This window comes from Eschrichtius robustus, chromosome 1 (assembly GCF_028021215.1).
Source record: "Eschrichtius robustus isolate mEscRob2 chromosome 1, mEscRob2.pri, whole genome shotgun sequence".
Classification (NCBI taxonomy): domain Eukaryota; kingdom Metazoa; phylum Chordata; class Mammalia; order Artiodactyla; family Eschrichtiidae; genus Eschrichtius; species Eschrichtius robustus.
The window spans coordinates 22,850,190-22,866,862 of record NC_090824.1 but is presented as its reverse complement, the minus strand read 5'-3'; the positions used below and the strand labels follow the sequence as shown (position 1 = coordinate 22,866,862).

The 16,673-nt window shown below is 36.2% G+C and overlaps 1 protein-coding gene across 5 annotated transcripts in view; it reads right to left on the bottom strand.

The window, feature by feature from the left end:
* DIO2 (iodothyronine deiodinase 2) overlaps window positions 1-16,024 on the bottom strand; it is a 71,430-nt gene extending 55,406 nt beyond the window's left edge. For all 5 annotated transcript variants that reach the window (XM_068541943.1, XM_068541946.1, XM_068541945.1 and 2 more), the window contains exon 1: window positions 15,820-16,024. In XM_068541943.1, the coding sequence (XP_068398044.1) occupies window positions 15,820-15,922 (103 nt within the window). In that variant the 5' untranslated portion in view covers window positions 15,923-16,024. The remainder of the gene's footprint in view (window positions 1-15,819) is intronic.
* Between the last annotated feature and the right edge of the window lie 649 nt (window positions 16,025-16,673).

The following is a 16,673-nucleotide window of genomic DNA, read 5'->3' as shown; positions in this document are numbered from 1 at the left end:
CTAAACTGATTAAGAAAGTTTTCAATGTTGATGAAGTTTGCCACAGTACATCAATAAAGAAAAGAAAAAAAATAATAGGATAAGGGATTTATCTGATGTGATTATTAGGGATAAAGGCAGGTAACAGCATTTTCCCAACGAAGTCTATTTCAGTTTGTCATATAAATCAGATCATACACTTTCCAAACCTCTCAAAGGTTTTGAAGGCAAAGGAGGCAGTCACATAAAACTCTGGACCCAGTACTGGGTCTCTATGTTACCAACACATCCAGATAGTCTGCAAAAAAGCCATTGGTCCCACACTTTAATGGCTAATCTTCTTTTCAACTCTCAGCAATAATTTAATGCTAGGATTTATTCAAGATATAATTTATATAAATGGTTAAAGTCAAGATAATATTCGCTTAGATATTCACTCATGCTAAATGTTTAATCTTGAAGAGAAAACACAAATCTCATATCTGTGCATGGAAGATACCATTGAAGGCCTAAGAGCCATTACTCTCTTGTTTGCTAAGAGAATCCTGATTTTATTCTTGTGTAGGAGAAGAAATGTGTTCAGAGAAGGTAAGAACTTCCTTAGATCATTCTTGTTCTAAATCAATCATGGTAATTCCATTCCTTCTTGCCACTCATTTTGTAGGAGTGGACATGTAAGCTAGTTCTAGCCAATGTGACATAAGAATTCAGCTCTGAAGGGAGCTTCTGAAAAATATTTTCAGACCTGATAAAAAGAGACGCCAAAAGAGAAACTCTTATTGTGCATTTAGATGCTGCTGCGTGAGGTCATGTTACCTTGAGCTGCAAAAGCCAACGTATGAACACAACAGGAAAGACCTAAGGACAAAAGCCATCACACTAAGGGTGGAAAGATGGAAAGGTAAAACCCTTCAGTGAAGACATCCTTATAATACTGAATGAATCCTGAAATTCACCACGTTAAGACTTCTTGTTTAGTGATACAACACATGCTTTGTTTTGTAATTTAAGCTACTTTTTTAAAAAAATTATTTATTTATTTATTTTTGGCTGCATCGGGTCTTAGTTGGGGCCCAGGATCTTCACTGAGGCATGCAGTATCTTTCGTTGTGGCATGCGGGCTTTCTCTTCTCTAGTTGTGGTGCGTGGGTTCCAGAGCATGTGGGCTCTGTAGTTTGGAGCACGCAGGCTCTCTAGTTGAGGCACGCAAGCTCAGTAGTTGTGGCGCGTGGGCTTAGTTGCCCCGTGGCATGTGGGATCTTAGTTCCCTGACCAGGGATCAAACCCGTGTCTCCTGCACTGGAAGGTGGATTCTTTACCACTGGACCACCAGGGAAGTCCCTAAGCTACTTTTAATTAAATATTCTGTTACTTGCAGCTGAATTTATCATAAATGTTATAACTAGTTAGGTATGAGACATCACTTCCAGGAAGGGTCATAAATCCCACATCTACTTTGCCTTTAGCCTACTCTTTTTCTATATTACTGTATCTTTCCATCTGGAACCACTTTCCTCTCTTTCTCCCCTGAACTACTGGCCCAATATCTCCTCCTCTGTAATGCTGTCCTACATTCCCCTGCAAGAATGGAATTACTCCACTATCTGTGTTTCTATATAATTTAGTCACTATCAGCATTATTGCTACTATCATACAATTATAAACATTGTATCATGCAATTGTAAACATTATATGTGTACTCTGTGCCAGACATGCTAAATGCTTTATATGTTTTACATGTATTACATCTTGTGGTAGCTTATATTATTTGTTCCTAAATATTTATTGGCTTCTCACTGGTGCCATGCTCCTAGATGGCAGAGTATTCTTCCCTACCTATTTATTTGGGGCTTGGCCATGTACCTTGATTTGGCCAATGAAATCTGGGTAAACCAGATGTACCATATGTCTGAGCAGAAGTTTCACATGCCTACATATAGTCTGGCTCTGTCTCTCGTACTCTTGTCTTCACCACAGGAACAAGATGTTCAAACATGCACCCTTAACATGACTCCCAGAATGAGAAGACATGTGGAACCCAACAGAGACCAATCAAGCCCAGCAAAACAACAGATAATCTGCAGCACTCACGTAACAAGAGCAAGAAGCACAAGTTGGTTTTAGCAAGCCAATGAAATATGGGGCAAAAGCTAATACTGTACCATTTAATCTAAAACTCATAACAGTATGAAGTAACTATTATACTATTATCCCATTTAACAGTAGAGGAGACCAACTCCAGTTACAGGACTTAGATTCTTCCCCCTTATAATATAATGCACATCTGTTTCTCTTCCACTAGACAACTCTTTAAGGATAAGAACTACATATATTTTTTATCTTTCTTTCCCCAATACCTAGCACGTTGTCTACTCAATTAATTATGCTGTTGTAAAGAGGAAGTTATGATTCTAATACATCCCCATTATTAACACATCTTCATGACTCTTACATTTTATATACCCTGATACCAGTTGTTTGCTATTCACTATTTACTCACCATTGTCCTTTGATTTTTAAATACAAAATGAATCCTTTGCATTTTTATTTAAATAAATGAAATAATCTGTACGGCAGTCCTACATCTTAATTTCCTTAGAGCACATGCCATGAAAATAAAAATCTCAAAAACTTATCTGGATAAAAAGTCACTTATATATTCTATAACAAAATATATTTTTAGAAAATTGCTAGTCTACTTGTTACATAGGTTTGTGAGAAGAGATATTGAACAAAAGAAGACACTGTGTACATTGTTTTTAAAAAAATTAACAATACTCACCGAGTAACGTTTGGTCAAATTTCTGGCCACCTCGTGGACCAGTCAAGTTGACACATAAAATTACCCATCACACAGGATTTCTTCATTTAACAAATATGCACTCAATGTGTTAAGTGTCTACTCCATGCTTTAAATCTGTCAACAACTCTTAGTAACTAAAATTTCACCCTTCAACAAAGAATTTTGATCTTAGAAATTATGTTATCCAACTGAGTCATTTATACAGGTAAGAAAATTAAGGCCCAGAGATACCATGTTGCTTGCTCCAAGCAACATAATTTTACTGGTAAAGGTAGAGGTAATACTAGATCCAAGGTCAAAAGCAAATGTTCTTTTCATTATACTGCACAATTCTACTTCTCCTTCTCTATATTAGATTGTGAATCCCAATCCCAGAAGGAAAAAAAATTAATAGATACAAATACATACATAAGCCTTGTGGAGTGTTTATCTTGTTACAGATACATACATATAAGCATTTATGAATACAGGGAGAGATAAAAGCTTTATGATAGCTTCCAAGCAATAGTCAAGCACATTTTAGATATAAAAAACAAGATTCTCATAGATAAAAATGCATCCTTTCTAGTTTTTTATACATTAGAGAGAAATATAATAAAACACCCAATTTCTACTCCTGAATGAAGCATTTCAGAAGTTTAATTTTTCTTGCTAACATCCAAGTAACTCAATGATGTTCATCTAAAAATGAGGGCAAAAGGTATTAAATTCATCAGCATATAAATGACTTTTCTAGAATGTAAAGATGGATCACAGTAAAAGACATCCATGGTTTCAAATGTTATTACTTACCAAGGAAAAATAAAGTCAAGTTTTTCACACTATCGTTTACAAACTATTTCACCAAACTGTTCTTGATATTATCATTTTCTGTTTCATGATTTCCCCCAGAGAAACTAACTATAAAATAATGTTTGTAACTCAATATTCTTCAGAATCTTAACACATTTCTTCTCTCATTGTTTCCCTAAACAATTCTGTTAGCAAAAAAAAAAAATCATTGGTAATTGACCCACACCAACAGAATACAAGTGCCACCAGCTCAGACTGAATTTCAAAATGGCTGTTATCCTGTTTCCATTCTACGGGAAACATGATATAATCATGAAGAGAGATTACACTAGGAACAAATGCCACCAAATGCTTATATACTCTAGTTGCTTTAATTTTAGTACCTAGATAGTTCTGGACTATCATTTTATGATCTCTTATGAACTGTTAATGAAAGTATATGACCAGTCAAAAATCTCTCATAAATTGACCAAAGTTCAATTATTTACTTATTCATTCATCAATTTACTCAACACTTCTATTGTTAGGCTAACAAGGATCAGATGCTAAGCCTGGTACTATCAGATATTTTGGAAGCCAAATTCATAAAACTTATTAGATATGAGTATAGAAAGAGCAATTATATGAACCAGTTATGGCTCTTATCTTTAAGGAGGAGGGCACAGTATGTGGGAGACTTAAGCAAATACTAGAGTCCAGGTATATCAAAATAATCTACAGAAGCAAGGTGAGAGGACAGCTAGCTACCTGACAAAGATTCAAATGTCTACTCAAAGGAGATGACATCTTTATCCAGCAATGAAGAGGGATGAGGTTACTACTGAGAGTGTGAAAAGTATTAAAATGTCTAGAGATATAAAATAACAATACAGTTTTTGTTGAATACTCAATTCTTACGTTCAAAAAGAAAGTAGTGTGTGTGTATTAAAGATGAGACTGGAAAAGTGGGTTGGGGCTAATCTATATGCTGTGATGATATATTTAAATATATTCCTTCACCAGTGGGGTTAACACTGAAAAACTTTACACTGTAATGTGACAAGATCAATAATGAGTTCTCAAAAACAGTAGAAGGAGGAATTAAAGGGAGACCTGAGTCAATGAAAATAGTTAGGTGAATATTATAATAACCCAGGAAAGAAATGATGAGCATCTGAAGTAAACAAAGAGATGAAAAAGTGGGATTCAGAGGTACAATTGATCCTAAGTACTCACAAGGTCTGCATTTGCAAATACGCCTACTCACTAAAAATTTTTTGTAACCCCTAAATCAATACTCGTGTCCTTTTGTCATTCACAGACGTGCAGAGAGATGTGAAAATGTGAGTGGCCCACTGTGCATATTCCCAGCTGAGGTCAAACAAGGTGATGCTCTGCTTTCCTGTTTCAGTTTTTATGCTGAAAACAAGTGTCTTTTTTTTTTAAACATCTTTATTGGAGTATAATTGCTTTACAATGGTGTGTTAGTTTCTACTTTATAACAAAGTGAATCAGTTATACATATACATATGTTCCCATATCTCTTCCCTCTTGCGTCTCCCTCCCTCCCACCCTCCCTATCCCAGCCCTCTAGGTGGTCACAAACCACCGAGCTGATCTCCCTGTGCTATGCGGCTGCTTTCCACTAGCAATCTACTTTACGTTTGGTAATGTATATATGTCCATGTCACTCTCTCACTTTGTCACAGCTTACCCTTCCCCCTCCCCATATCCTCAAGCCCATTCTCTAGAAGGTCTGTGTCTTTATTCCCGTCTTATCCCTAGGTTCTTCATGACTTTTTTTTTTTTCTTAGATTACATATATATGTGTTAGCATATGGTATTTGTTATTCTCTTTCTGACTTACATCACTCTGTATGACAGACTCTAGGTCCATCCACCTCACTACAAATAACTCAATTTCGTTTCTTTTTATGGCTGAGTAATATTCCATTGTATATATGTGTCACATCTTCTTTATCCATTCATCTGTTGATGGACACTTAGGTTGCTTCCATGTCCTGACTATTGTAAATAGAGCTGCAATGAACATTTTGGTACATGACTCTTTTTGAATTATGGTTTTCTCAGGGTATATGCCCAGTAGTGGGATTGCTGGGTCGTATGGTAGTTCTATTTTTAGTTTTTTAAGGAACCTCCATACTGTTCTCCATAGTGGCTGTATCAATTTACATTCCCACTAACAATGCAAGAGGGTTCCCTTTCCTCCACACCCTCTCCAGCATTTCTTGTTTCTAGATTTTTTGATGATGGCCATTCTGACCAGTGTGAGACGATATCTCATGGTAGTTTTGATTTGCATTTCTCTAATGATTAATGATGTTGAGCATTCCTTCACGTGTTTGTTGGCAATCTGTATATCTTCTTTGGAGAAATGTCTGTTTAGGTCTTCTGCCCATTTTTGGATTGAGTTGTTTGTTTTTTTGTTATTGAGCTGCATGAGCTGCTTGTAAATTTTGGAGATTAATCCTTTGTCAGTTGCTTCATTTGCAAATATTTTCTCCCAATCTGAGGGTTGTCTTTTGGTCTTCTTTATGGTTTCCTTTGCTGTGCAAAAGATTTTAAGTTTCATTAGGTCTCATTTGTTTATTTTTGTTTTTATTTCCATTTCTCTAGGAGGTGGGTCAAAAAGGATCTTGCTGTGATTTATGTCATAGAGTGTTCTGCCTATGTTTTCCTCTAAGAGTTTTACAGTGTCTGGCCTTACATTTAGGTCTTTAATCCATTTTGAGTTTATTTTTGTGTATGGTGTTAGGAAGTGTTCTAATTTCATTCTTTTATATGTAGCTGTCCAGTTTTCCCAGCACCACTTATTGATGAGGGTGTCTTTTCTCCACTGTATATGCTGGCCTCCTTTATCAAAGATAAGGTGACCATATGTGCGTGGGTTTATCTCTGGGCTTTCTATCCTGTTCCATTGATCTATATTTCTGATTTTGTGCCAGTACCATACTGTCTTGATCACTGTAGCTTTGTAGTATAATCTGAAGTCAGGGAGTCTGATTCCTCCAGCTCCATTTTTCGTTCTCAAGATTGCTTTGGCTATTCGGGGTCTTTTGTGTTTCCATACAAACTGTGAAATTTTTTGTTCTAGTTCTGTGAAAAATGCCAGTGGTAGTTTGATAGGGATTGCATGGAATCTGTAGATTGCTTTGGGTAGTAGAGTCATTTTCACAATGTTGATTCTTCCAAGAATATGGTATATCTCTCCATCTATCTGTATCATCTTTAATTTCTTTCATCAGTGTCTTATAATTTTCTGCATACAGGTCTTTTGTCTCCTTAGGTAGGTTTATTCCTAGATACTTTATTCTTTTTGTTGCAATGGTAAATGGGGGTGTTTTCTTAATTTCACTTTCAGATTTTTCATCATTAGTATATAGGAATGCCAGAGATTACTGTGCATTAATTTTGTATCCTGCTACTTTACCAAATTCATTGATTAGCTCTAGCAGTTTTCTGGTAGCATCTTTAGGATTCTCTATGTATCGTATCATGTCATCTGCAAACAGTGACAGCTTTACTTCTTCTTTTCCGATTTGGATTCCTTTTATTTCTTTGTCTTCTCTGATTGCTGTGACTAAAACTTCCAAAACTATGTTGAATAATAGTGGTGAGAGTGGGCAACCTTGTCTTGTTCCTGATCTTAGTGGAAATGGTTTCAGTTTTTCACTATTGAGGACGATGTTGGCTGTGGGTTTGTCATATATGGCCTTTATTATCTTGAGGAAAGTTCCCTCTACGCCTACTTTCTGCAGGGTTTTTATCATAAATGGGTGTTGAATTTTGTCAAAAGCTTTCTCTGCATCTACTGAGATGATCATATGGTTTTTCTCCTTTAATTTGTTAGTACGGTGTATCACGTTGATTGATTTGCGTATATTGAAGAATCCTTGCATTCCTGGAATACACCCCACTTGATCATGGTGTATGATCCTTTTAATGTGCTGTTGGATTCTGTTTGCTAGTATTTTGTTGAGGATTTTTGCATCTATGTTCATCAGTGATATTGGCCTGTAGTTTTCTTTCTCTGTGACATCTTTGGTTTTGGTATCAGAGTGATGGTGGCCTCGTAGAATGAGTTTGGGAGTGTTCCTCCCTCTGCTATATTTTGGAAGAGTTTGAGAAGGATGGGTGTTACCTCTTCTCTAAATGTTTGATAGAATTCACCTGTGAAGCCATCTGGTCCTGGGCTTTTGTTTGTTGGAAGATTTTTAATCCCAGTTTCAATTTCAGTGCTTGTGATTGGTCTGTTCATATTTTCTGTTTCTTCCTGGTTCAGTCTTGGCAGGTTGTGCATTTCTAAGAATTTGTCCATTTCTTCCAGGTTGTCCATTTTATTGGCATAGAGTTGCTTGTAGTAATCTCTCATGATCCTTTGTATTTCTGCAATGTCAGTTGTTACTTCTCCTTTTTCATTTCTAATTCTATTGATTTGAGTCTTCTCCCTTTTTTTCTTGATGAGTCTGGCTAATGGTTTATCAATTTTGTTTATCTTCTCAAAGAACCAGCTTTTAGTTTTATTGATCTTTGCTATCGTTTCCTTCATTTCTTTTTCATTTATTTCTGATCTGATCTTTATGATTTCTTTCCTTCTGCTAACTTTGGGGTTTTTTTGTTCTTTCTCTAATCGCTCTAGGTGCAAGGTTAGGTTGTTTATTTGAGATGTTTCCTGTTTCTTAAGATAGGATTGTACTGCTATAAACTTCCCTCTTAGAACTGCTTTTGCTGCATCCCATGGGTTTTGGGTCATCATGTTTTCATTGTCATTTGTTTCTAGGTATTTTTTGATTTCCTCTTCGATTTCTTCAGTGATCTCTTGGTTATTAAGTAGTGTATTCTTTATCCTCCAAGTGTCTGTATTTTTTACAGATCTTTTCCTGTAATTGATATCTAGTCTCATAGCGCTGTGGTCGGAAAAGATACTTGATATGATTTCAATTTTCTTAAATTTACCAAGGCTTGATCTGTGACCCAAGATAAACAAGTGTCATTTTTATGGTCCATTTAGTGCCACATTTTTCACATCTTTGTGCTTTTTTTCTTTTTTCTTTTTTTTTTTTTGGTGATTTCACCGTTTAAATGGCCCCCAAGCATAGTGCTATTTAGTGTTCCTACGAGCAAGAAGGTTGTGACGTGCCTTATGGAGAAAATATGTATGGTTAGATAACTTCAATCAGGCACGAATTATACTGCTATTTGTTGACCGTGAGTTCAGTGTCAATGAATCAACCGTATATCTTAATTAAGGTGTCTTTAAACAAAAACACATGAAACAAAGTTATGCATTAATCAGTTAACAAAAATATTGTGATCAGAGAGGCTCACAGGTACCTAATCATGTATTTCTTCTACGAGCAATGGTTCAGCATTTGCTAATTCATCATCAAAGTGACTTTATAGAATGTAACTACAGTGAAGAGTGAAAATAAACTTTATTTTAGAATTTATAGGATTCAGTGGCTGGCTGGATGTGGGGAAGAAAGAAGAAGTCAAGAATAAACATTACTCTTTTTGCCTGAGTATCTGAGAAGATGGTGATGCTATCACCTGAAATAGGGAGACAAGAGATGGTCCAAATTGTAAGAATTGGCATTGACTTAAATTTTGAATAGGTTGAACTCAAATATGTTCAATCTAAGGGACACACACAGATAGATTTTAAAAGCTTTTGGGCATAAAGGTACGTGCCTCAAGAGTGAGGTCAGAGCTGGTGATACAGACAAGAAAGTCAGCAGTATGGAGAGAAGGGTTGTAGTCAAAAAGTAAATGGGATCACAGAAGGAAAGACACATAGTAAGAAGTGGGTTTGAGGAAGACCAATTCTCCCTGTAAGAGTAAGCAGAAAAAAGTCAGAAAGGGAGCCTAAGAATAAGCAATAATTTAGGCGGAGAACCAAGAGAAAGGGAGAAACAGAGGGTAAGGAAAGAGTTTCACAAAAAGGAGTAGGCTACGAGGACCAATCCTCTAGGAGAGTCAAATGGGAAAGAGACTAGGAAGAGACCACTGTGTCTTTGGTGACATTAGTGAGAGGAACTCCAGGGAAATGGTAGGGGAGAAGCCAGACCACAATGGGAGGAGGAGGAGGTAAGGAGGCTGGCCCATCAGCAAGGAAGAAGAGACAATTTGTGTTTTCAAAGAGTTTGGCAGTAAAGGAAATAAGAAAGACCAGGTAACTTCCTGTAAATAAAGAAGAGAGGAGTTCATGAGGTTCACCTTCTCTGATCATCTGGAAGTTTTTTGTAAAATAAATGTATTCCTTTAGCAATGATGTCTAGAAAACTGGATTTAAATTACAATTTCAATTCTAATTTTTTAATTGCTACAATTTACCTGAAGCTAAAATTGCTGTTCATCACTCATTCATTCAAGAAAATTTACTGGGACCTACCATGTGTCTGGCATTATTCTAGACACCGGGGATGTAGCAGTGAATGAAATGGACAAAAGTTTCTGTCACCATGGAGATTATATTCTAGATTGTATATATAGATTGTATTCTAATACAAGCCAATGGATGATATATGGAAGTCAGACATTTAACAGAAAATGATATACAAAATAAAGAAAGGGTCTTCTAAGAATCATGTTAGGGATGGGAATGAAGTTTCCCAAAATCACAATAAACAATGACAGGAATGACCTTACTATAACAACAAATGAAAATAACAATTGGAGAACACTTCTGGCAGTTTTGTGGTGAATGAAATGGCTGGGAACGTTGGAACTCTACTTGCTCATTTGAAAACTATAATTTTTCAACTGGCACACAAGCCTTTTGAAGTAGCAACTAAGTATTATATTCCTTTGGCAAACCCCCAATAACCCTAGGATAGAGATGAATCCATCTAATTAAATACCTCAAGGGCATCCTTATATGCCCCTCAAGGAGAGCTAAATAAGAAGTCTCATGATGGTTCTTGTTTAAATTCAGAGAGATTCAGCCATCCTAGAGTGTATGGCCCTGGGGCTGAATTCTAGTGTGCATATGAAAATGTGCCTTCAACCTTTAAACTGCTTGCCCCTTGAGTGACAGCTGAGGATAGACACAAGACTGACAGAACTGTTAATGGATTTTGTAACATGATTGAGTATATAGAAACACATTGCAAATAGTATAATGCTGTTTGGCAGTTATAGCAATACATAATGATGGATTTGTAGAACTTATATGCACATGTTATCGACCTATACAAATAATTTGATATGCAAATAATCATTTTTTGTTTGGATGCATGTAATTTTAATCCTGGGAATCCCTAAAGATCAAAGTGCTACTAAAACATTTTGCTAGTTAATTCATAATCTACTCATTTTGAACTTGTGATCAGAGAAAGGCTAAAAAAAGGAGAAATTGTATATTAATCAAATCACTAAAATACATGGTACTGCATAAGTTCATGTTTGACTAGAAAATATACATTTTACTGAGTACCTTATTTTTATCAATGCTTAAACAATTAATGTATTATGCATTCTTCTTATTCATTCACTTTTTAGGAATTTAGCAAATTCCTGAATGACCTCTGAAACACTTTAGCTACCAATTGTGTAGTACATACTTGGAATATATAAAACTAAATTTTTTATAGAACTCAAACTTAATACTTATCTGTCTCTCAATTAATCTGAATAAGTACAATTTAATGTCATTTCCATTTAGCTTCCAGTTAACAGGACCCAATTTTTCTACATATCCTATATAGCACTAGATAAATAATTAAATTTTACTAGTCAGTATCAGTAGTTTTACCCATTTGAGATTTCAAAGTGTTTTGATTTTCCTTCTCCATAAAAACAGGCCATCCAAATTACTTACAACAGTAAAATGGTTGTCAAAATATTTCAAAAGCATTAAGCTAGATTTTTAACTTTGCAGACAACTGTTAATTTATTCATACCAGGACACTGGAATCTTGATGCTAACAGTTGTCTTTTGAAGTGTTTGCCAGAAAACCAAAGTGGAAACCAGACCAAAAATCCACTGTCTTATTTATGAATATATCATGTGAAATAAGAATTTAGATGTAAGGTAAAAAAATAAAGGGAATTTTAAAAAAATCTGAGTATCAACCTAACAAAGAGCAGAGAGACCTAGATATGTGTGATAGAGGCAATTGAGAAGTTATTCGGAAGATGCTATGAGTTGATATGGCTACACACCTACAAGAATAGCTAAAATGAACAAACAGAAAATAAAATTGGTAAGACTAGCGAGGGCACAGAGCAAACACAACTCGCACTGCTGATGGTGTGTAAACTGATACAACCACTTTGGAAAACTGCTTGACAGGATCTATCTAGCTGAATATATGTATACCCTATGGCTTAGCAATTCTACTCCCAGGTATGAACTCAAAAGAAATGCATCCATATGTTCACCAAAAAAAAAAAAAAATAAAATGCACAATGCATTACAATATTCATAGAAGCACACTTCACAATTGCTCAAAACAGGATACTCCTCAAATACCCATCAACAGTAGGGTGGATATGTAAGTTACAGAATATTCACACAATAAAATAGTACATAGCAATGAGAATGAACAATCTACAACTACAGACAAAAGTAGAAATGACTCTTACAAACAAAATGGGTTGTATTATTCAATTTTTATCCAGTTTTAAAAAAAAACAGGAAAATCTAATCTATAGTTTTAGAAGACATGATAGTGGTTACTTATGGCAAGTGGATAGTGAATAAAAAGTTACATGGGCGGTTTCTGGTATTTCTATTTCTTGACTTGAATGTTCATTATAAAAGTGAGTTCAGTTTATGAAAATCCACCAAGCTATATAATTATGTTCTGTGCACTTTTTTAAAACTTAAACTATTTTTAGAGCACTTTTAGGTTCATAGAAAAAATTGAGGGGAATGTACAGTGATTTCTCATACACCTGTTAATTCCACATATGCACAGCTTCCCCCATTATCAACATCCTCCATCAGAGTAGTACATTGATTACAATTGATCAACCTACACATCATTTCATCCAAAGTCCCTATTTTACATTAGGGTTCACATCCTATGGATTTTGACAAATGTATAATGTCAAGTATTATGTAATGTATGTCACCATTACAATATCTACAAAATAGTGTCACTGCCCTAAAAATCCTCTGTGCTCCACCTGTTCATCTCTCCCTCCTCTCAACCCTTGATAACCACTGATCTTTTTACTGTCTCCATAATTCTGCCCTTTCTAGAATGTCATATAGTTAAAATCATATAGTATGTAGCCTTTTCAGATTGGCTTCTTTCATTTAGTAATATGCATGTAGATTGTCTTCATGTTTTTTCATGGCTTGGTAGCTTATTTCTTTTTACCACTGAGTAATATTTCATTGTCTGGATGTACCACAGTTTATTTATCCATCCACCTACTGAAGGACATCTCGGTTGCTTCCAAATATTGGCAATTATGAATAAAACTGCTATAAACATCTATGAGCAGGTTTTTGTGTGGCTGTAAGTTTCAACTCCTCTGAATAAATACCAAGGAGCATGATTGCTGGATCATATGGTAAATGTGTCTTTAGTTCTGTAAGAATAGACAAACTGTCTTCCAAAGTGACGGTACCAATTCGCATACCCACCAGCAATGGATGAGAGTTCCCATCCAGCTTTTGATGTTGTCTGAATTCTGTATTTTGGACATTCTAATAGGTGCATAGTGATATTTCATTTTTGTTCTAATTTGCATGTCCCTAATGACATATGATGTGGAGCAGATTCTCAAAGGCTATTTTCTATCTGTTTATTTTTTTAGTGAGACACCTGTTCAGGTACCCATTTTTTAATCAAGTTGTTCATTTTCTATTGTTGAGTTTTAAGGGTTCTTTGTGTATTCTGGATAACAGTCCTTTATCAGATATGTTTTTGCAAATATTTTCTCCCAGGCTGTGGCTTGTCTTCACAAGCTCCTGAATCTGTGTACTTTCTACTGTTTATATTGTATCATTTATTTTGTATTTAGCAGTTTGCCTTTGTTATTGAGCCATATATACATAATATAAAATATAAGATTTTAACCATTTTTAAGTGTATAGTTCAGCTAGCAGCATTAAGTACATTCACACTGTTGTGTAACCTTCACCACTCTCTAACTCTAGAAAATTTTCATCATTGCAAACTGAAACTCTACATCCATTAAACAATAACTCCTCATTCCCCCTTCCTCCAGCCCCTTGTAACCACTATTCTACTCTCTGTCTCTATGAATTTGACTATTCTAGGTATAAGTGGCATCATCCCATATTTGTCCTTTTGTATCTGACTTACTTCATTAGCATAACATTTTCAAGGTTCATCCATGTTGTAGCAAGTGTCAGAATTTCATCCCTTTATAAGGCTGAATGATATTTCATTATATGTCATCATTTTTAAATGTCACATAAATGCTCATTACATCAAAGCCATCAGGCCAAACATCCTTGGCCAGTTAGCTGATAACTTGTATAATAACATGATCAAACTGGCCAGAATAAGTAAATGATGTGCATGATCACCTCCATAATATTATTTAAGAGAACTTAGAGTGTTCTTTATGCCCTCAAATGTCTTCCTACCACATGTCCGATGTTAGTTAAAATTCTACACAGGCTATTTCTAAACTCCAATATTCCTTAAAAAGAGTAACTTATTAAGACACGACCATCTTAAAATGGTTTAAATTCCCTGCGTTATTTGTGACAGGGGAGACTTTGAGATGAAGGGAAAGGACACATTTCTTTTGCTTCTAGTACATTGTGACACTGTGTCATTTAAAGCTCATACCAGCTCCATAAAATAGGACTGATAATCCTCTTCTTGAATATGAGGAAATAGAGATTCAGACAGGTTCAGCAACTGGGACCAGATGAACAACTTGCACGTGGGAAACTGGATTTCATTTTCAGGTCTCAAGCTTACTACACCATGCTGCCTACCAGGAAGTGATGTAATTCATAAAAGAAGGAAGGGAAAGAGAATACCAAAGAATAACTCTATCAACTACATAATTTTGTCCAAAGCTAGCCTACGTTGTCAGTTCAACTGATCTATTTCACTAGAAGCTGTTCTTAATCATGAAATGATTGATGTGAAACACATCAAAACTAATTTAAATATTTGGTCCATACTGAACTTTCCCAACTAAAACTAAAGACTTACCAGGAAAAATAAAAATGCTTGATTGCCTCATTTAAGGATGTCCTCTGCCTCTAGCTGTTATGTACACAGTGGGCTCTGTAAATTTTTTTTTTTCCCCTATGGATAGAGAAAAAAATGCCAAGCTTACATTTTGTAAGTCATTTCCATGTTTAAAATCCTTGCTCTTAGGAATTTCTTCCTGAGACATTAACAAAATTATTCTTGCTGGTCTTTAAGAATATTTGTCAGAGTATATGGAGACTAACTGGTCACTATCCTTCAAATACTAAAAGAGTCTCAATGAGCTTTCATTCCCCAGGTAATTCTAATGTCTTTCATCCTATTTCCTAAAATAATCAGAATTTTCTTAGACGTTAATAAGAAATGTCAAGACTGAGAAAGCAACAATTCATCTGAGGCTATTTAGTATCAGCTATGATCCACAATTGGCAAGTACGTCTGCTAATATTCAGCATAAATATGACAGCAGTTTTATTAGCTTAGTGCACACTAAACTGAAATAAACTAAACTGATATTTATCAAAACATGGGAAGACAGTGCTATATTACCAAGATTTTAAAACATAGCTTACTCTAGTGCTTTAATTTTATAGACTGAATTATAAAGAGAGATACAGCTAGAGGCAGGAAGAGGTAGACATAAACACAGCTAAAGAAACAGAGATGGGACTCCCTCTTTTGAGAGCACAGGAATTACGAGTAACTGCTGAACAATCATCAAGAGGAAGACACTGGACCTCACCAATAAAGATACCCCACATCCAAAGACAAAGGTGAAGCTGCAGTGAGATGCTAGGAGAGGCACAATCACAATAAAATCAAATCCCATAACCGCTGGGTGGGCGACTCACAAACTGGAGAACAGTTATACCACAGAAGTCCACCTGAGCCCATCAGGCTTCCCAACCTGGGGGTCTGGCAATGGGAGGAGGAATTACAATAGAATCAGACTTTGAAGGCCAGTGGGATTTGATTGCAGGACTTCGACAGGACTGGGGGAAACAGAGACTCCACTCTTAGAGAGCACACACAAAGTAGTGTGCACCCAGAGGGAAGGAGAAGTGACTCCACAGGACACCGAAACAGACCTACCTGCTAGTGTTGGAGGGTCTCCTGCAGAGGCAGGGGGTGGCTGTGGCTCACGGCAGGGACAAGGACACTGGCAGCAGAAGTTCTGGGAAGTACTCCTTGGCATGAGCCTCCCCAGAGGCCACCATTAGCTCCACCAAAGAGCCTGTAGCCTCCAGTTCTGGGTTGCCTCAGGGCAAACAACCAGCAGGGAGGGAACTCAGCCCCACCCATAAGCAGACAAGTGGATTAAAGATTTACTGAGCTCTGCCCACCAGAGCAACACCCAGCTCTACCCACCACCAGTCCCTCCCATCAGGAAGCTTGCACAAGCGTCTTAGATAGCCTCATCCACCAGAGGGCAGACAGCAGAAGCGAGAAGAACTACAATTCTGCAGCCTGTGGAATGAAAACCACATTCACAGAAAGACAGACAAAATGAAAAGGCAGAGGACTTTTTACCAGATGAAGGAACAAGATAAAACCCGAGAAAAATAACTAAATGAAGTGGAGATAGGCAACCTTCCAGAAAAAGAATTCAGAATACTGATAGTGAAGATGATCCAGGACCTCAGAAAAAGAATGGAGGCAAAATCAAGAAGATGCAAGAAATGTTTAACAAAGACCTAGAAGAATTAGAGAACAAACACTTAGAAGAATTAAAGCACAAAGAAACAGAGATAAACAATACAGTAACTGAAATGAAAAATACACTGGAAGGAACCAATAGCAGAAAAACTGAGGCAGAAGAACGGATAAGTGACCTGGAAGACAGAATGGTGGAATTCACTGCCACGGAACAGAATAAAGAAAAAAGAATGAAAAGAAATGAAGACAGCCTAAGAGACCTCCGGGACAACATTAAACACAACAACATT